This window comes from Uloborus diversus, unplaced genomic scaffold, assembly GCF_026930045.1.
Source record: "Uloborus diversus isolate 005 unplaced genomic scaffold, Udiv.v.3.1 scaffold_1301, whole genome shotgun sequence".
Lineage (NCBI taxonomy): Eukaryota > Metazoa > Arthropoda > Arachnida > Araneae > Uloboridae > Uloborus > Uloborus diversus.
In genome coordinates this window covers 9,026-30,145 of record NW_026557990.1, presented here as the reverse complement: position 1 = coordinate 30,145, position 21,120 = coordinate 9,026, and the positions used below count along the sequence as shown (strand labels likewise).

The 21,120-nt window shown below is 32.8% G+C and overlaps 1 protein-coding gene across 1 annotated transcript; it reads left to right on the top strand.

Annotated features, from left to right (window-relative positions):
* The first annotated feature begins 1,669 nt into the window (after positions 1-1,669).
* LOC129232684 (5' exonuclease Apollo-like) lies at positions 1,670-20,643 on the top strand. The gene is made up of 3 exons (XM_054866813.1): positions 1,670-1,781; positions 7,732-7,932; positions 18,651-20,643. Exons 1-3 carry the CDS (start codon positions 1,683-1,685, stop codon positions 19,860-19,862), a joined length of 1,512 nt encoding a protein of 503 aa, XP_054722788.1. The 5' UTR covers positions 1,670-1,682; the 3' UTR covers positions 19,863-20,643.
* The last annotated feature ends 477 nt before the right edge of the window (positions 20,644-21,120 follow it).

Below are 21,120 nucleotides of genomic sequence, written 5' to 3'. Positions count from 1 at the left end.
AAACTGATATCAGTCTAACAATTAATGTATGTTTTTCTTAAGATTTGCCCATATTCAAGGTCATATTGCCAACTGTCAATCATGCAATAGTGATACTCGAGATAAAATAAATAAATTAAACATTAAAAGTGTGAGGAAATGGGAGTTGCTCCGCCTAATCGCTGCCGTTGGTAGTGGGATATTCATACCCTGAGATGAATTGAGAGGCAGGTGAACCTGCTTTTCATGCAGCAATCGTAGCTTTGCAGTTGCAAACTTTCCTAAAGGCGTGTTGATTTAGTTGATTTTTTTGTGTGACAATCTTATTTGAGTTTTAAAATGGCAACTAAAAGAAAGAGACTGACATTGAAAGAAAAAATTAATGTTTTGGATGTTGCCGAAAAAGAAAAAAGAAGTGTGCATTGTCTTGCCGATCGTTTTCAAGTTGGGAAAACTCAAATCAGCAAAATTTTAAAAGATAAAGACGAAATTAGAAAATTGTGGATTGTGAGTTCGAATGAAAATAACAAAAATGTAAAGTTTCGCAAAACTGAAACCAGTGAAATCAACGAGGTTGTCATGAAATGGTTCAGAGCTGCTCGTGCAAAGAACTTCCCAATAAGCGGGGTATTACTCCAAGAGAAAGCCAGAGAAGTCGGGAAAACTTTGGGGATAGACTCTTTTAAGGTGTCAAATGGATGGCTTGAAAAATTCCGAACATGGCACAACATTTCTTTTAAATCCATTTGTGGCAAGGAGAAGTCCGTAGACCCAGCTCATGTCATGGATTGGATAGAGAAATTGAAATCGGTGTGCGAAGGATATGATGAGAAAAATATTTTGAATGCCGACGAAACTGGTCTTTTTTATTGCATTCTTCCAAACAAAACCTCATGCTGAAAGGGAGATAAATATAGCGGAGGAAAGATATCTAAGGAACGTCTCACTGTTTTGCTGTGTTGCAATATGATCGGTGAGTTTGAAACTCCTCTTGTTATCCGAAAAGCGCGAAAACCGAGATGCTTCAAAAACATTGATGTAGATAAACTTAGGGTGTCCTGGAAATCAAATAAGAAAGCGTGGATGACAACTGGAATAATGAAAGCTTGGTTAGTGGATTTGGATAAAAGGATGAAGAAGAAAGCTAGAAAAATAATTCTCTTTCTAGATAACGCCACATCTCATCCTGATGACTTAAAATTGCAAAATGTTAAGCTAAAATTTTTGCCACCGAACACCACCTCTGTATTACAACCCTTGGATCAGGGTATTATTCAGAGTTTTACAGTAGGTTACAGAAAGCTTTTACTCAGGCACATTCTTTCGCAGATTTCTTCGAGTAAATCTCGTGAAGAACTAGCAAAATCTGTAATAGTTTTGGATGCTGTTTTGTAGATCACGTCAGCTCTCAAAAAAGTGGAACCTGGGAGCATTTCAAAATGTTTTAAAAAGGCAGGATTTTTGTTCAGGAGTGAAATGATACCTGACAGTGAGTGCATTAGGAGGAGCAGAAGAGGAAAAAGAACTTAATGAGCTACTGGTTCATTTGAATTCAAAAGTCAGTGCTGAAGACTACGTTCAAATTGATGAAGACTTGTGGATTGAGGAAGAGAACTTGAATGTTTCAAATTTCATTTCTCACAATACAACTGAACTATGTGTTCTTTCTGACGATGATGAGGTTGAACTTCTTGTGACTGAAAATGATGTTTGCACAATTAGACTTTTCGGAAGCACTGAAATACAGTAAAGAATTGAAAAACTTTTTCCTGAGCAAAAGGGACACTGAAGGACTTGCTAAGGTAAATAAGTTAAATATTTATATTGAGAAACAGGCTTGTATTGCAAAAAAGAGATGTCAAACTGTTTTAACTGATTATTTTAATTGATTAAATGCTTTTTAAGACAAGTGCAGGGGTCTGGCCAGAGCAAATTTGGGTCCGCTAACGGACCCTTCACAAAAATCCGATCAACCAAAACGGACCTTTCACAAAAATCCGATCAACCAAAACGGACCTTTCACAAAAATCCGATCAACCAAAACGGACCTTTCACAAAAATCCGATCAACTAAAACGGACCCTTCACAAAATTCTGGTAAACAAAAACGGATCTTTCACAAATTGTTTATTGAAAGAGCAAATCTGAAATTGAAATAATACAGCATATTTAAAGTTAAATTAGAGATATCAACTTATACAAAATCAGCTAATTTTGCAAAAGAAAAAAAAATCGGCACTCTTGTGATGCTCCTGCAAGCCATAAGTAATTACTACCGCCAAATAAATATAATGCCTGTTGTTTTCTTTGAAAGAAATTAACAGCCGAAAGTCAGTTTGGTTTATAATTTTGCTTGTTTGTTTTATGCAGCGGTGTTGTTGTAAACTTCTTTGGAAATCCGTCAACATTCTCTGAATAGGCGTGGTAAGCACTTTTCTCCCCACTCATGATTTAATCATCAATAATATACAGCGAAATGAATTTAGAACTGCAAAGGATAGCATGGGTGGGGCGGATGTGATCGCTTCAGATAGGGTTACAAAATTCAAACTTATCGCCACTTAGTGTCTGGTGGTGCGATGTTAAACTTATTTTGGGAGAAAGTTATATGGGTTTGGTTTTTCAATACTAAAAGTGATAATTAACTTTAAATAAACTTTTATTTACCGTTATTTTTTCCTATGGATGCCTACATTTTGAAAAACGCAATCTTTTTACATCCGATATGAGAATCATATTTTATTCTTTTTTTTCAAGCTAACTTCGCTTTATTAGGATGCAAATAAATGAAAAGTCTCTTTATTTTTGTAACAAAGCTTATTTTCAGTTTTTAAAGGGGAATTCCATTTTCTTTTATGAGTCAATAATTAAAATGCTGAATCAATGGTTTATTTTTTATTTTATTTATTTATTTATTTTTGCTTCAACTGTGTCCAGATATTAATGATATGTTTATCATAGGACTCTAAAATGCAATTCAAAAGTAATTTTATCAAAAATATTTATTTTACAAGCCGTTTTTATACTTTTGATTCCTTCACTTTGAGGATTGCAATCTCCTTGCATCCGCTGTGGAAATCTGATTTTTCGAATTTTCGATGTTTAGTACGCTTAGTTAACAGGTAAACAAATAAAATATTTTTTATTTTTGTGAAAATCACTGAGTTTATAAGGTTTGAACGAAACTCTGTGCTCTTAAACAGTGTCTTGGGTTAAAAAGTTAAATGCTGAACCCCGTGCCTAATTTTTTTTCTTACAGTTATTTTAAATACTATACAAAAAACATTTCTAGTATAATTTAACATGATGTAGAATGGTAGATAAATATTGATACCAGAGGCGGCATTTCAGCATTCCATTTGGGGGGTCGAGTTTCTTGAATAAGAATTACCTCAGTATAGAACAAAATACATAATGGCTAACAGCAAGTAATCATGATATATGTTTAGAATTAAAATAAATTAGTATTCAAAAACAATTTAAATTTTTATGACAAAATTTGTAATTTATCATTATATGTTATCATACAAAATATCTTGATACTACAGTTTTCATCTTTTAATAAAGTTTTGATGCTTGATCTTTAAAATACAGAAGAACCGGAAATCTTGTTACTAATCCAGCAATGCCCAATGTCATGCTCTTTTTTCAGTAAGGTTTTTTTTTGTCCCCATTGTGCTTCGAAAGTAATTCTCTAACTTCCTGAGACACGAAAATGATTTTCAATACTAGCTGAACTGATTGGAATAGTTGAAAAATAATTGAAGTAACAAAGTTATGTATGAAAACACACCTTTCAGATCTTGCTCTTCAATATCACTCATTGTTTCACAAGCTATCAAAATAAAAAGAATTTGCAATACCATTTCTGCTTTTAATCAAGAAATTTCTGTACTCAAAAATATACTTTTTAATATAGTAACTTCCCTAAAAATCTGGTTGAAAACATTTGCTTAAGTATAGCCGTTGATGAACATTTTGCTTCTCTTGAAACCGTTTAATTGTGTAATACAACCGTGACAAACCATTTGTTTTGAATCGCTGGTGTGGATGGTTTTCTCAAGAACTGTGTTATCATTTAAAGAAAGTTTGAAGTTGTATCACGAACTCTTAACACTATTATAGCCTTCCTCAATGAATGAACTAAACAACACGAAAAGAATTTTTCAATTCGAACCAGTAGTTCTTGAGATTAGCGCATTCAAACAAACAAACTCTAACAGCTTTATGTTAGTATGGATGTAACAAATGTGTGGTTGAGTGATTATTTCATTAAGTATGTAGTAAGGTGAGTTGGGGGAAGTGCAGCCCTTAAATTGTACAGTTCGACTTTAAGACCTAGACATTACAAGACTTGATACAAATTTTTTAATTTTTATTTCGTATGTTACCTGTTTTAGTGTGTTTCCCAAGACATGAGCCTGTTAAAATTATTGCAGGTAAAAAAGTTGAAAATTTTTTTTAAAACTATTGTGCTCTGGGGTCGCACTTTCTCAATAAAAGTGGGGCAAGAGCATCACCTATCTGATTTTTTTTTCCACCGTTTGAGAAAATAAGGGGAAAGTGCAATCAATAGAGTATTTTTTCCCGATTAAAAACGATTTTTTTATTTTCACCTATTCATTGGGAAGTTATTACATTTTTCCTAACTAATCCTGTCAATGTAAAATGAAGAACGTTCAAGGAACAATGGATTATTAAACAAAATTATGAAGTTTTTATTTTAAATTAAATAAGGAACATGAAAGATAACTTTTATTATGCTAATAAGCTTAAAAAAACAAAAACAAAACTTGCATATCAAGGAATAATCTTCAAAACTTGAATATCAACGAACTTATAAAGTATTAACTTAATAATACAAAAGGTAACTATACAACTGACAAAAGGTAACATCTCTTTGGCGAACTTGAACATATTTTTTTGTATGAGTACAATTGGTATAGTAATTAACAATTTAATTTATATTATATTCTGAAAATGTTACTTGGAATATCAAATTTCCTCTACAATCTGAAGAGGGATTTGAAAGGATTGATGCAATGTTGTCGTCTCTTGAAGGATAACTAAACACAGTGTTATAATTTCCAGCCTTTTTTAACTTTAAAAATTTAATTTCAGGTTAATTATCATCATTTATATTAGTAATTTGTCTACAAAATGTTTAGTCATCTTTTTTGTAGAAAATCTCACAAGAACCCAGTCGCCTACCTTTCTCTCCACTGGATGCCTTCCCCACTGAATTATAGCTTGCTGTTTTTGCTCTGTGGCAATCATTTCTTCAACTGTCATTTCATCATGTGAATCTTCCCTTAAACTCATATTTTCATTATCATCACTTTCTTCCTCCTCAAATAATTTCTTTCGGATGTTCGTATTTTTTTTTTTTTTTTTGAATTTTTTTTGCATTCTTCTTCACCTTTGGTTTTCATTCTTTCCAATTTCATCACTAGTGATAACTTCAGCTCCCATTGCAATTTTTTTGCGCCTTTTGTGTGGGCCTGCTGATGAATGACACTTAATTGTGTCAAGAAGCAGTTCCTCAAATGAGATGATATGGCTTGCTGTTGATGAAGTATTATTAGAAACACTTAGCTGAGGTTGTAGAGCTGCAGATTGCGACGATATGTTTAAATTCCTAATTTGATCAGAGTTTTCATTATCTGGTGCTGGCGCTGAGTTCTTCTGTGTTCTGGCTTTTTTCCATCTTCTCAAGGCCAAAGGATCGTAGCTATCTTCAGGAATTACTGAAGAGTTGAATGGGAAAATACCAGCCTTATAGAACCCATTTCTGACTATATTACTATCAGTTTCCTCCCAACATTTTCGAAAATTCTTGTTTCGGTAACTTTTGGCCAATGTGATGCTTTTGCCACGATGTCAGCGATATGTCCCAGCGAGTTTTCAGTGATTTCATAACTGATAAATTCAGGGGCTGAAGTATATGGCTGGAATGTGGAGGTAATTTCATAACTATTATGTTTTCTTGCTTATTCTACTAAATCTAGACCAACATGAGTTGAATGCCTGTCACAAATTAAGAGAACTGGCCTCTCAACCCCTATAGCCTTTATGAAGCTTTTTTCGAAGTAGTTGATGAAAACTTCTGTTTCCATCCAGCTATTGCTAGTGGCTACATATGTGGTACTAGGAAATCCACTTCCATCAGGAGCTGTCCACTGATCCCGAACGTTTTTCCCTTTAAAGATGATCAAAGGTGGAGCTTTCTCTCCTGAATCATTGCAAGCTGGTAGAACTGAAACATTTTCTTTACCAGAAGAACTAGTTGTTCTAGTGCATGGGGCGCCTACTGCACCAACAACTTTAGTCTTGCTTGAGTCTTCACAAAAACTGGTCTCATCCAGGTTCCAAATTCTATAAGGCTTGTTTGATAAGTCAAATTCAGCTAGTGTTTTTAATAGGAAATTGAAATAATCCTCAATGATAAACGGATCGCAACTACGTTTCCTGGCTATTTCAACCCCCTGGGGTTTCTTTATGGACAGCTTGTGGCGGTGAATGAAGGAAATAAACCAATCAGCAGAAGGATTTCCATTATTAAATGGTGTTGAAATATTGTTCCTTCGGACGTATTCCCCTACAAAGTCCATTACCTCTCTGCATGATAAACCGAAACCATACCTTTCCATGTGTCTGAAATTGTAGGCAATCATGTGTTCTATTGCAACAGATATTGCAGGTGGCCGGCCCATCGTTTTGGACTTTACTCCACGCCGACCTTTTAGATGATCTTGTAATGTTGCCCGTGGTATTTTAAAATTCCGGCTCGCACCTTTACAGGTAAGGGTACCTTAACGTATCGCTTCTAAAGCAGCAGAAAGTTCCTCCCAACTGGTAGGAGCCACTTTTGACGTTATTCTTTTGTAATTCCGCACCATTTTTACTAAAAATAAAAAACAATTGAAGCAATATAGACTAGTGACACTTATTGTTAGTTAGATAAAGATGCGGGGATTAAAAATTAATTACATTGCTTCATTAAATCATTGCAAGCAAATTATATCTGTCATTAAAGAACATTGCCAGATTAATGGGAAAGTGCAGCCCCAAAAATTGAAAAGGCTGCACTTGCCCCTTTTTTTCGGGCCGCACTTTCCCAGTCATATAATTTTCTGGGGCAAGTGCAGCCCTAAAATTAATTGATTTTAAAGTGAAAAATAATGAATTCCAGCTTTAAAAATACGAAAAGTAGACATGAAATAGTTGTACTTAGGTTTTGGAAGCACGAAAAAGTGAGAACAACTACAGAAGAAACGATGATTTCTCGAACCATAACAACATGGCACTGTAGTGGGAATGAGAAAAAATAGGAAACAAGGGAGGGAGTAGAGTTACCATTCAAGTAGCGCGATCTAACGCACACAGTGCAAAGTAATAACATTTACCAAACTACCCAGGTGGCAGCAGCTTTGCAGATATTCCCGGCTTCTGATTATTAACGTAAGCCGCACTTGCCCCAAGACCACACTTACCCCAACTGACCTTACATATTTTTTGTTGTTTTGAACCTAGAAAACTAAAGCTGCTAGCTGTTACGAAACAGGAAAGTTACTTTTTCAAATGAGTTTGCTTTATCTCAAGTAAAGAAAAAAAAAAGACTTTCAAACATTTTTAAACACTTAACACATTTTGTTTTCTAAGAAAATATAGCTATTAAAAATCTTTTTTTTTTTTGTAAAAATGTATTTGTAATTATATTATGTCTTTATTGTACATTCAGTTGTTGTTACAGATAAAAATGAATAGCAATGGCCATGTTTTACCTGGCACACCCATTGCTATTGATACCTGGAATGTTAAAGCCAATCCCCAAGCTCGAATATTTTTCCTATCACATTTTCATGGGGATCACATTGTTGGACTTACAAATTCATGGCCTTATCCAATATATGCTTCACCAGTCACATGCAAATTTTTGATTCATAAACTAAAGGTAAGGCATAATAGTTTTTAAAAATTTCTTTTCTTTTTTTATGTTAGTGACTAGTGAAAATTCTTTTTATTCATAGTATTTGTAAAGTAGTTACATTAATACTGCATCAAAAAATCTTCATTTTTACAAGTTGAAACCAGGGCTGACAAAATTTTGGGCGCTACAATTTGGGCTACAGCTATGGTTATCACTCTCCTGTCCCAAACTCTATTTTTAGTGAAATTGTTTTTTGGGAGCAAACATCAAAAATAGATTAAATGCAGTGAACTAATATATATATTTTTTATACTGTAAGTTAAAATTTAATGTATTTAATGTGGGCACCCAGATTTGTATTTCAAAGCATATATAATACTTATACAAATGATTCTAATCTAGTTACACAAAACATAATTGAAAAAATGATTTCTTCTTGAAATCATGATCTTAGTAACCTAATTACTTAAAGACAAAGGAGCAGAATGTCTAATCTTGTGCAAATGAAAGCTTTGCCCATAACTGTATGTTTAGGCTTTCCAGTTTCCTGAAGTGCTCAACCGAGGCATCGGAACCCCTTCCCCCCCATCTCACACTAGGGTGGACAGGGTGGCGACAGATCAGAGAAATATCAGGGAATTTCGAAAAAATAACAGAAAATCAGGGAAAACTGATTTTATGAAGGAAAAAAAAAAATTTTTCTTTACAAAATTAAGTACTCTAATTCCCTACGCATTTTCTGCCAATTATCTGAAACTAAAAAAAGTAAAATTAATGAGGTGTGATTATACACTGCCGCATATTTGTGCATCTTTTTTCCTCAACGTCAAAGTATTGAATCTTACTTATTAACCACAGGATGAACTTCCCAAGATTGCTTCTGTGTCTGTTAGGTTGTTTTTTTTACATAGCTTGAAATTTCATTTCACCCTTTCAATGCTACGTAAAATAAACACCCATACAGGCAAAGAGGAAGCCTTCATTAATGCCTTAACTCCTTTGCCTTTATTCCATTGTCTCGAAGTAATTGGCGTACTGTAATCATGATTTCAAAAAGAAATCATTGGTTTTTGAATTAATACTGATAAAAGCTTAAAAGTTATTACTTCTTCGCGTTTTTAATTTAATTGCTAAAATTGAACTTTCAATTTAAAAAAACTTTGTTTTTTGCTGTTATACTATTTGTTATCGCCGCAGATTATAAAAGTTTTCTTTTCTTCAGACTTAAATGATTCTTTTATTTTATAACCAAGTTGTATTCTTCTTTTATAATTTTAAAATTAACTAATTGCTTTTTTTTCTGTTTTTCCCCTTTCATTTTTTTTGTTACATACTGAAATCATTTGAAATAGAGTTAACTTGTGTACTTAAGTAAATATCTTTATTTTTTATTGTTAAAATGCTGTATTCATTCATTAAAACCTATAATCTTGATTAGAGAAGAGCTCCCTATGAATTGATGTCAAATGGTTTCATCTGTTTTGCATAACTATGTCAATTAGTTATATAAGAATAACTACATTACTTCTGTTCCTTCACTATTACTTGTTATTCTTGGAACAATTAATTATACTGTTTGAAAATTTAGTTCAAAATAATTTCAATTACTTTTTAGTTCTATCATAAATACACATATGTTTTTAAGTGTGATTTTAATAGTTTCTAAAAATTCTTATGCTAAGTGGTTTCTGGAAGTAAAGTTTTTTTTTTTAATTTTCTATAATCTTTCCATTGTAGAAAAATTTAATGTACTGTTTTGTAGGGGGTTTTTTCCAAAAAAAATTGACTTGATATGTTTTTTTTAAACCATTTTAGTAAAAAAGTAGCATCTTTTTAAAATATATCTGTAGTTCAACGACTTTACACAACTTAAAACATTTAGAAAACTATTATCATTGGTAACGTAAATCAGGGAAATTTGGTGAACTTAATCAGGTAAAAGTCAGGGAACTTTTTTTCACAGTTCCTGTCACCACCCTGGTGGAGTGAAAAAAATGAAATTTAGAAATATGTAAAGCCCATGTGCAGAAAAGTTTCCTCTTACCAAGCCTATTTATCATACAAAATTTCAGCTAAATCAAATAATTATCTTTAGCTGCCCATTTGGCTTTGAATTTTAAGTAATTAGCTGGGTTTTTCACCAAACTGGCAAAAATGAAATGATAAAATATAATAAATACCTCTTATTTGAAACTTTGTGTATTCGAAATTAAACTCTTGTTAAGTAGTTGAATTACCTAGATAATAGATCTTGATATATAAATAAATAATCTTGATCTATAGTTAGTTGAATTACCTAGGCGATGCAAAATTGCTATCAAACGTGTATTAAACACACTAATTATTATGTTCACTGGTATCACCTGTGTCTTTGTTCTAGTTGATTGTCTCACTCTTTTAAAGTAGTTCATTTAGTTTTAATTATTTCAAACCATTTTCCATTAAAATAAGTGTAACTGAATTCCAATCCATTAAAGTCAAATAGTTATCTGCATTGAAATTTATTGTAGGATTCTTAAATTCTCAAACATAGTTTTTGAGTTAAGCTATTTTTTCCTTTTTAAAGCTGTTAAAGGCCCATCTCTCTTGCACATTTTATATTGTTGGTCTGTACTGACAATCCCAAAGCAGAATACTTGACTATGTTCTGCAACGTAAAATCATTTGACCAAAATTGTTCTGCAAGTACTGTAAGCATTGTATGATACACAAGCAACCAACATGACTTTTTCCACAAATCTGGAGCCCTAAATCAAAATCACTTCATACAGAAGATTTTTTTTTTTTCCAGTTTTTTTGAAACTTCACTGTTATTATGCATTTCTATGGAACCTAAACCAATTGAGATTCTCCAAAAATATTTCATATGCTTTCTAAAATGCATAGAAAGAGTAAAGAGCAAAGATGCAAAATTTTATAAAAATCCAAACCTAGGAGTCAAATTACGTTTTTTTGATTAATAAACTCAAAATCTTATGAGCTGAAGCTCACATAAATACTAGAACGAATCAACAACCAAATGCACTTTAAGCTCTAAAATTTCATGCTTCCAGTGTTATAAAATTTTCTGTAACCTTGACCACAACATGGCAATTCTTCTCAAAAAGCTGATCTGCCATTTTGGAGATCCTAGATACTCAGAATTCGGATCTCGAAAGCTGAGACTTTGCATGGGTTAGTTTCAAAAACATCTCACACCTTACACCTTTATAAAATTTCATCCCATTCAGAGATGATCGAGCAGGAACAGTGTGAGAAATTGAGGTCAGTTGACGTGGAATCACCCTGATATAACAGTTACAATTCACATGGATCTTTTGTTTATTTGACTTTATAAAGATCACTAGCAGTACCCGTACGGCCATGCCCATGCCCCCTGTTTTTATACCAAGTTCGCTGCCTGTGGCGGCTGTTTAAATAAATTTGGCAGCGGTATTAATTAATCTATATCTGTCTTTTTCCTATTTTCTATGCCTATTTCCAGTTATGTTTTGTGTCATTCACCTTTTTATGCAAAAATTAAACAAAGATCATTTTTAAAAAACTGCACTTTTTTCGTTTAATTAAATAGCGCAAAAAAAAATGCAAAAAGGAGCGTTTGCAAAAAAAAAAAAAACACTTTAGTATTTTAATTAAATTAAGTACACAAATATGTAATGTAAAATAGATACAGCAAAATGTCTGGCCGAAGCGACCGCACTACAGTAACTCACTCAAGCAGCAGGCGAAACGAACTCTGGCCAATAAGCAATTGAGATTAAAAAGCACGAGAAAAAAAAACTCCAGAACTCCCAGTTGATAGCCAGAATTGTTGTACTGTTGAATATTTTTGCGTTACGTCTGACTTCTCGAGGCTTTTCTCAAGTCAAATCTTAAAGAAACATTTTCCCTCAAGATTGGCTGATAATAAATGGATTTGGCTGATCATTTTCCATTTAAACGGAACTTTAATGTAATTAATGGTTCATCTATTATTATTTATATGCTGATTGGACACTTACTCATTATCCAATCAACCAGCAGAAATATCGCCAAAATTTTTGCAGAAAGATTTCAGTAGCTGATGCATTTGGCAGTTTTTTCAACTGTCGCTGTTTTTGAAACCAAAGACTATATAATAATGTTTCTCAGCTTTCACCATGTAAACAAAATATCGCCAATCAAAGAATCTTTAAAAAACATTTTATTGTGTAAAATAATCCAGCAACTAAATTAGGCAAACCTATAAAGAACACAAAGGCTTCCATTATATTTTCTTTTTGCACAATTTCAAACAATTGCCAAATTTTACTATGTACTTAATTTAGAAACATTCCAAATGAAACTGTTTAGCGCCGTTTTAAGATGACCAAAAGTAACTTAGCATCTGGCGACAATATCTCTGTAACGAAAATTAGTAAAATATTGTTTTACAAAGTAAGGAAAGGAGGGATAGCATTATCGAAGGTATCCCAAAACGATTCCGGCATATTCGGTAAAATCGCACTAAGAACCCACAATGATTGAAATTCCCCAAAATAACTAAAGCAAGTATAAGGGCAGCTACATTTTTTTAAACACTTCATACTTCAATAGTCATACAGAGGAGCTTTTAGACTCCATGTTTAAAAAAAAAGTATTTAGAGATAAATTTTTTTAAACATGTGAAGATTAATTTCATACTTTGTAAATTCTTCCAAATTTGTAAATGCTTAAATGACGTGCTTTCGTTTCTAAATGAATACTATTTTGTTCTTTATACTTATTGCTATTTTAGTTTTATGAGTAAGGAAGAAGCTCGATTTTTAATCATGTCAAAAAGATGTGTTTCGAATTCTTTCACTTAAAACAAAAAACAAATGTAAGTAACCATTGTTTATCATAATTATTACTGACCCAGAAAATGCCTGGTATTTCTATTTTTGCTAGTTCCTATATAAAAGTCTTCTTACTAGCCTTGAAGCACTTCTTCGAGCCCTTTACAATCAAAAAATATCTTTCTTCGGATGAGGAGACTGAAACTGAACAGCATACTAATTATTAAAGATGAGGTCTTACCAAACTCATACATCTTTTAAAGCAGCATTGATAAGAATTGATGCTGATCTATCAAGAGTCATCATCCTATGCTACATTTAGAAGTTTAATTCTCATTTATGATGTTGAAGAAAAACCTTGACTTATATATAATTGTGTTTTTCTACTTTCAAGTTGTTAATATGTAAAAAGCTTCTTTATTTATATTAGAAGTAATAATTTTAATGGGTTGAAATAATGAACTACTTAAAAAGAGAGAGATAACCAGTTAGAACGAAGAACGCGGTTGATACCAGTAAACGCAATAAGAAAGTGCACTGGTAGAGCATGTGCGATTAGCGTGCTTAATACACGTTTGAAAACAATTTCGCAATGGCCTAGGTAATTCAATATTAAGTCTTTATTTATCAAGAGTTTCATTTCAAACATTTTAAGTTTCAAATGAGAGGTATAGTGCAGCTTTGGTTAGCGGAGCAGTGACCTTGATTATGTTTACATGTTTTAAGGGAGTTTCGGGAAAAATTGACGCGTTATTGGCTCGGATTTTAGTTGGAATATTTTTGAAAAACTACTAAGAAAGTTTCTCAACTCAACTTAGTGCCAATTACCCTTCTCTATTTTCCAAAAGAGAGGTAAACATTGTAAGAGTCAGAGCTCAACTTCTCAGAGCCGCACAATAGTTATGTTTTACATTTTTGCCAGTTTGGTGAAAAATCAGGCTAATTACTTAAAATACAAAGTCAAATGTGCAGCTAAAGATAGTATTTGATTTAGCTGAAATTTTGTATGATAAATAAGCTTGATAAAAAGCAACTTTTCTGCATATAGGCTCTTAGCATATTTCTCAATTTTGTTTTTATCTCTTGATCCTAGTACTAGTACACAGCCCTGGTTGATTTTTGGAGTGCTTTATCGGCAGTTTATTCTCAATGCTACTCTGTAAAAACACTGCACAAACGTTCCTGGAAAATAATAGGCATCTGATGGTCCCAATTTCTGCCAGTAACATATCTTGCAAAAAACCAAGACCGTTTTCAGCTAAAATTCAGTAATCTTCCTGAAATTATCCTGGAAGCGTCCTGAAAAATTCAGAAATCTGCCTGTTTAAAGCAAAGTATGAATGTGGGCCTCAGCAATAATTTTAGATTACTTTATTTTTTTTTTTTTTTGACGGTTAACATCAAGACAAACTGACAAACTTTTATCAGTTAATTTTTGGATAAAAAGAGAATCTTGAATTTCTATAAATTCGATATTTCTAATATATTAATACATAATTTTTGTATAATTTTCAGGGGTCGATCCAGTGCAAAATTGGGGCCGCTTTGCGGCCCCTTCACAAAATTCAGCATGGCAAAAGCGACCCCTTTCACAAAATTCTGCGTCGCAAAAGCGGCCCCATTCACAAAATTCCCCATCGCAAAAGCGGCCCCATTCAACCGATTGGTGAAATTCCCTGTAGTTTGTAGTTGATACTATCCGTTCTCGAAAGCTCACTTGACACGATTGCATTTAATGAAAAAAAAAGGTGTGATTAGGCCAGGGGTACCCACTTTTTCTCATATTCTTTAGTTTAAAGCAGCGTTTCTTGATCTTTTTTTGAATCTCGGACCGGTAGAACTTTGTCAAAAAATTTCACGGACCGGTAGAAATTTTTTTTTTTTTTTTTCACTAAAATAAACTAATCTGTGTTGTCCTTTTTTTTTTAAACAAATGCCAGAAAGAAAACCCTTCTACTTAAAATAAACTTACAAAAGTTAATTGTAAGATTTTTTTTAATAACTTACACACTTTGAATGTAAAAATAAGCGCAGCTAATTTGTGTAAATTTTCATAAGCGAAAAAATCTTATAGAGAAACCACAAAACGTATGCAAAGTAATGGATATATTAATGCATAAAATATCGTATAAAATTAGGAATAAAATTAAAATAAGGAAATTTTATTTTATTGGAAATGGGTATAATTCTTCGAAGACCGGTCAAATTTTTTCGCGGACCGGTGCCTGCGGAGAATTGCTGGTTTAAAATGCATTATTCATTTTTTCTTTCCTGCTATTTTTCTTGTAGACTGTACGCGAAAGAGCAAAATATAACTTCCAAAGTCACGCTAGTTTGAGCGTACAGCATAAACCAAAAGAATAACGGTATTATTTTTTTGTAGTTTAATTCTTAGATTCCTTCTTTTATTGATAAAATACAATGCCAGCTGAAAAATATCGTCGGTCATTCTATTTAATCTTGCTGTCTTCTTAAAATAAATATGAAACTTCCAGATGAGCAATTTCGCAATTTTTTAACGCATGCCCGCTAATGGTGAGCAACGGGAACAGCGCGTAAAGGAAGTTTTATTGAGTGGGATTATATTAAAAAGTGGCGGGAATTGCGTAATCTGCAGACGATAAATTAAAAAATTGTGGTAATTGTATATTATTCCAGTTCGTTTTCTTTCTCGGTATTAATTTTTCTTTTGTAAGAGATCGTCTGCGATCCAGGAGCGCAGACGATATTTTTCGTAGTTAGCTTGTTCGCGCCTTCACGTGTTTAAGAGGACATTTTTTAGGCGCATCAAAGAATAAATTGATATTCCATTCGATTATAATTTGTGTGGGAGCGGATAATGGATAATTTTAGCGGATAATGGAGCGCTGGAGATAGCAGCTGCAATAATCTCAGTTTGGAGAGATTGCTTGTTCGTTGAAAATTATTCTTCAAGAAATTAAAATATGAAAGGAGGACGTCCTGCAACGGGAAGTACCTCCCGAAATTGTGCGTATTATGTTAAAAAATTTCGCTCTTCGAACGTTGGGTCCCAAAATATTGTGAATTTCTTCAAGTCAGCAATTAACAACCCCGATAAAATCGCTACCACCACTTCATCATACAGTAACACAAATGTTCCCGTTTTGGAGGGCTCGGGAAATGCGGTAAAAGATAGTACATCAAATGACAGTGAGGCAGTTCGCGAAAGTATAACGATTTTTGAGCAGAAAATACTGGAAGTAAATCTGGAGCAACTTCAACTGATGATGATATTGAGATTGAGCCATCAAATAATGATTCAAGCATTGTATTTGAGAGTATAAATGGAAATAAGAAGCATGCAATAAATAAAAAGTACATTGCAAATTATGAAAAGGTGTATAGCCGGCTTTACTATAGTTATTCAGCTAAGGGTTTTTGTGCAAAATATGTTCATCTTTCATGAATGTTAGTGATTTGAACAAACCTTGAGTAAATATTGGAGTTGATATCAAGAAAAGCTGTCACCCTATAGAGTTTTAAAAAAACATGAGTGCAGCAAAAATCACAGAGAGGCTGTCAATATACAAAAATCAAGTGCAAAAGAAGGAATTCTCAAAAAAATCTGAAAGTGAAGAGATTGGAAATGAAGCAAAAAAAAAAACAGAAAATTGATTGGTAAGTTTATTCAAATTTTGTACTTATAATCATGAAGCAATGGGCCATTTTTGAGAATTTTGAATTTCTAGTTAGATTTTTGGGGGTAAATTTAGATGACAATGAAATGAAAAAACATTTGCTAACTTGTGGTAAGAATGCCACGTATTTATCCCACATTTCAGTTCAAAACATTTATCTTTGAAAATACCAAAATTCTGTTGTTTTCAGGAAAATCCTAAATTTTACTTTGATTACGCAATATATATTTAGTATTAATTTGTGTTGAGTTTCGAAATCCAATTCTAAAATAACTTTACTAAAAATAAAATTCTTTTATATGCTGTTTTTATATTTTTATTTCTTTCGAAGATCTTGATTTCCTTACATGCGTCATGGTAAATGAATTTTTCGCATTTTTGATGTTGACTGTACCTTGTTAAGTGGCAAACAAATAAAATTTCTTTATATATTTATTAAAATCATTAAATTGCAATGTTTTAAACGAAATACCTACTCTGTAAGAACGTCAAATGTCAAAAAATTAAACGCTGAATGCTGGTGCAGTATTATTTTGGGTTTAAGTTTTTCAAACACATACATTCTTCTGTGTTAAGAAATATGTGATATCTTTGAGTCTGTTCATATTGTATTTATTGGGAGTTATCATTACGTTCAGCAGCATGTGCAATTTTCATTGATCTAAAAGTATTTAAGAGGGGCAAACAGTAAATCTGTTGTGAGACTTGCACCTTAAGAAAGTGTGCCTTGCATATGTATATTTGTAAAAAACAATAAATGTAATGTGTGTCAAATTACGAATAAAATGTTAAGGGTCTTACTTCCCCCCTCCCCCAGCGCATTTTCTCTAGACAGCTTTCAGGTATTCTTCAAGAACTTGCAATCACCCCTGAAACCTGTCTAGGGCTTTTCTATAACAATACTACAGCTACAAATGCTTTTATATAATCTTTTCCAAGAAAAAAATCACAAGAAGTTCTTTTTTACAAAAATAAAGAAAATTCACAAAAATATTTTGCTTTTTCACAAAAATAAAGAAAATTGACAAAAATATTTTGCTTTATCACAAAATGGGAACCCAAAAAATAAAACCTGGATCGACCCCTGATTTTTCTCTGACTCTCCCTTAAATAGTGTCCCTTAATGAGAGGCAAATGCTTGGAGGTCCCTATTCAAAGGGACTGGGGACCTGAAAAAGTGTTCCTTACTGTAACATAATCTAATCCTTTTCATTTTATATTCATGAAATTATTAGTAACACTGACGTGCGGTCATCTGAAGCAAACCAAGTAGAGCTTGGGCATTCCAAAAATTAATTTTCATTTCTCATTTGTATGCTTATTATTGACAGAAAGTATGAATAATAAGTTTTTTCTTGTCTTGGCTTTCACTGAAAATAAGTTAAACATTTTTTTGTCGCTCACAAATTTCAATTACTTATTAAAGCGTATCCCCAGGCAAGGAAAGTAAAATTCACAACGGCAGCCCATGCACGGCAAGAAATGAAGAGGTGTTGCCATGACAACAGAGTGACGCTTTCTCTCCTATCCATGGTGGTTTCTGTTAAGCTATACTTGCAGTTTTCAAATCTACCAAAAATTGAAGAGATCTTAAAAATAAAAAAAAATTCTTAGCACATAGTAGGCGTTAACTATAAATATACATGCAAACCAAATAATCTTTTAATGTTCTACTACAGGCAAAGCTGAAGTAAACAAATAAAATTGTAGAACCAATTTTCCCCTGCAGGACACCCCTGTGCTATGGACAAAAACCTTTGTCCCATCAGTGTCCAATCTAGCAAGGTTTTACTGTAGTTTTAACAATGCCAATTTAAAAATTAAATGTTGGTCAGAAAAAGGAAAATGACTCATTGCTATACACCAGCTAATCTAATGCTAGCTAATATTTTTTTATTTATGAATTGTATCCTTTTTTAAAGTAGAAAACAAAGAAAAAATGAGTAAGGCAGCTATGCTTAAAGTAACTCAATTAAAATTAATAAAAATTTAAAGTAATAATTATAAAATTCATAAAAACATTGCATTTTACAATAATCAGTAAAAAAAAAACTATGCTAATACAATATACGTATTCAATGTTTTTTAAAAACTTAATTTTGTTAAAAGGTAACCTTAAAAACTTTTTTTAATGCACTAAACTTTCAAAACATTAACTTCACTTCATTTCTCTAGAAACCGATTCATACACTCAATTAGTCACCAATTCGCACTCCAAGTTTTATGTGTTTGAGATATCTTAGCAGTATTTATAATTTCGATATCTTAGCAGTATTTATAATTTCAGATTAATCCATCACTGGTAAAAAGTTTGGAAATTGGACAAGATCATCTCATTCCTTTAGATTTAGAAGGTCAAGAAATGGTTACAGTTACTCTGTTTGATGCAAATCATTGTCCAGGATCTGTAATGTTTCTCTTCAGCAGCTATTTCGGAGACATACTGTACACTGCCGACTTCCGATACAAGCCTGAGATCTTCGATGGCTTTGAATTGCCGCCCATAGATGTATTATATTTGGATAATACCTATTGCTCACCTAAATGTGTGTTTCCATCCAGAGAAGATGCAACTGAAAAAATTCTATCTCAAGTACATGTCTGTCTCGTGCAGAGTGACCGTATTTTTTTAGGATTAGATAATTTAGGCAAAGAAGATTTATTGCTGCAGATAGCCAAAGAAACCCATTCTAAAATTTGTATCAAGTCCAATAGGAAAGAATTGATGGAGATCATGGGATTATCCGACATCATCACAGAGGATGAATCAAGTACAAAAGTATTTGTGGTAGCTACAAATCAAATAAGTGGGAAAAACATCACACTCTGGAATCAGCAGAAAAAGACTCATGCTATTCTTGCCACAGCAAGATACTGTGGATATAATTTCCAACCGTTTGCCAAGTTTTCTGAAGTTCACGTGGTGCCATTTTCTAATCATTCTTCGTACATCGAACTAAAGAAATTTGTGCAGTTAGTCAATCCTGTGACTATAGTCCCTATCATCGGGAAGCAAGCCAAAGGCATCTTTGGTACCGACATATCTGAGAGAGCTGATATGAGTGTGTTTCAGCAGTTCTTAAGGAATGCGATTCTTCCAGAACGTCTTATTCCAGAATCTGTGAAGAGGGCCATGAATGCGTACGAAATGAACATTACTTCTTCCCTTCCTCTCAAGAAACGCAAAATTGCCAGAAAAGCTGCTCGACCATGGCAACGTTCGCAACCAGTCGGCATTCGTTACATTGTGAGCGAAGATTCCGAGACGGATTCAGATCCAGATGCCGTGCACATTTTGCCCAAGAAAGTTGCATGCAGTGTTCCGACAGATAGTGATTCGGATCTTTATACATTGCATATTTTCCCTCGAAATATGGCATGCGTCCCAAATCAAAAGATTGAGCTTAGTTCTGAAAATGAGTCGGATGACTCAGATAGTGTTTGGGAAATAACATCTGTATCTGGAAAAGGTGTGGTAGAAACATTTTTCATAAAATAAGGTTCTGTAACTATTACTGTTGTGATATTGATATGCTTTGTGATATTTATTCAGCTTCAGCTGATGAAATGATATGTATTAAGGTGCTACCTGTGTTTCAGGTCGAAAATTGTGTACATGTGTTTTACAGTTATAATAATATTTATTTTTTTATCATAAGGAAACTGCAATGAAAATAGCCTATATTTGTTTCTTGGCTTAGTTTTTATCCTGAGAAATTGGTTCTTCAAAATTTTAAAAGCTCTTATGTATTCAATTTTCATTGGAATTATGTACCTTACCATCAGAAAATTTATCAGTTGTAGACAGTTATACAGTAGATTTTCTTTTTTTTTTTTTTTTTTTTTCTAAAATATTGATCATTTTGAATCAAGTTTTTCATTGTTTTGGATTGGTAAAATCATTGAAGATCTAAGATTTGCCAAATTTTGTCAGACTTTGTTTTTGGTTGGTTTTAAAATTTAATTTATTGGTTTTTATTTGTATCTGTGAAATTCCATGTAAGTTTATGTGAAGAATTAGAAAATTAATAATAATATGAATTTAAATGAGAGTGGAAAAGAATCTCTGAACAGATGACTCAACTGCTTTCTGAAGTAATCATAACATTGTTGATTTATTTTAACTAGTGTTCGCCCAGTGGTCGAAATTTGATCGTATTCATAAATGAATATTCGAGAAAACTTGTATGAATTTAACTATTTCCAAAAATTTTATTTCTACTCTTACTCATGTTTACTGCATATTTGGAAACATTCAATTTTTACATGTACACACAATACCAAACAGATTCCCCCCCCCCCCCCCCCCAGTTTTGCTTTTTGTCTGAAAATCTCCAAGTAAATGGATGAAAGGGGATATTCAAGGCCCAATTAAGATATCAGGGGGCCCTAAGCCAAATGCTTTTTCGGGGCCCGTGTAGTCGATCCTTACAATTTTAGCCATTAGTGAAAACAGTTTTCGCTATTGGTTAAACGAAATTAGCCATTTGAGGGCTCCTTAAAAAGTGGGGGCCCTAGGCCACAGCCTAGATGGCCTATTCAGTAATCAGACCCTGGGGATATTCCAGTCATGGAGCCATTTCTGAAATTTTAAAAGTGTTTTTTTTTTTTTTCTACAAGAGCATTATTAAAAACAAGGGTTTTAACAATTTTTTATATAATTTGAAAAAAGTTAATATTTTCTAACAATTATTTTAATTGGTGCACTTATTGAAATTCATTTTTTACGCTTCTGCACATTGCATCAAACGCGATGA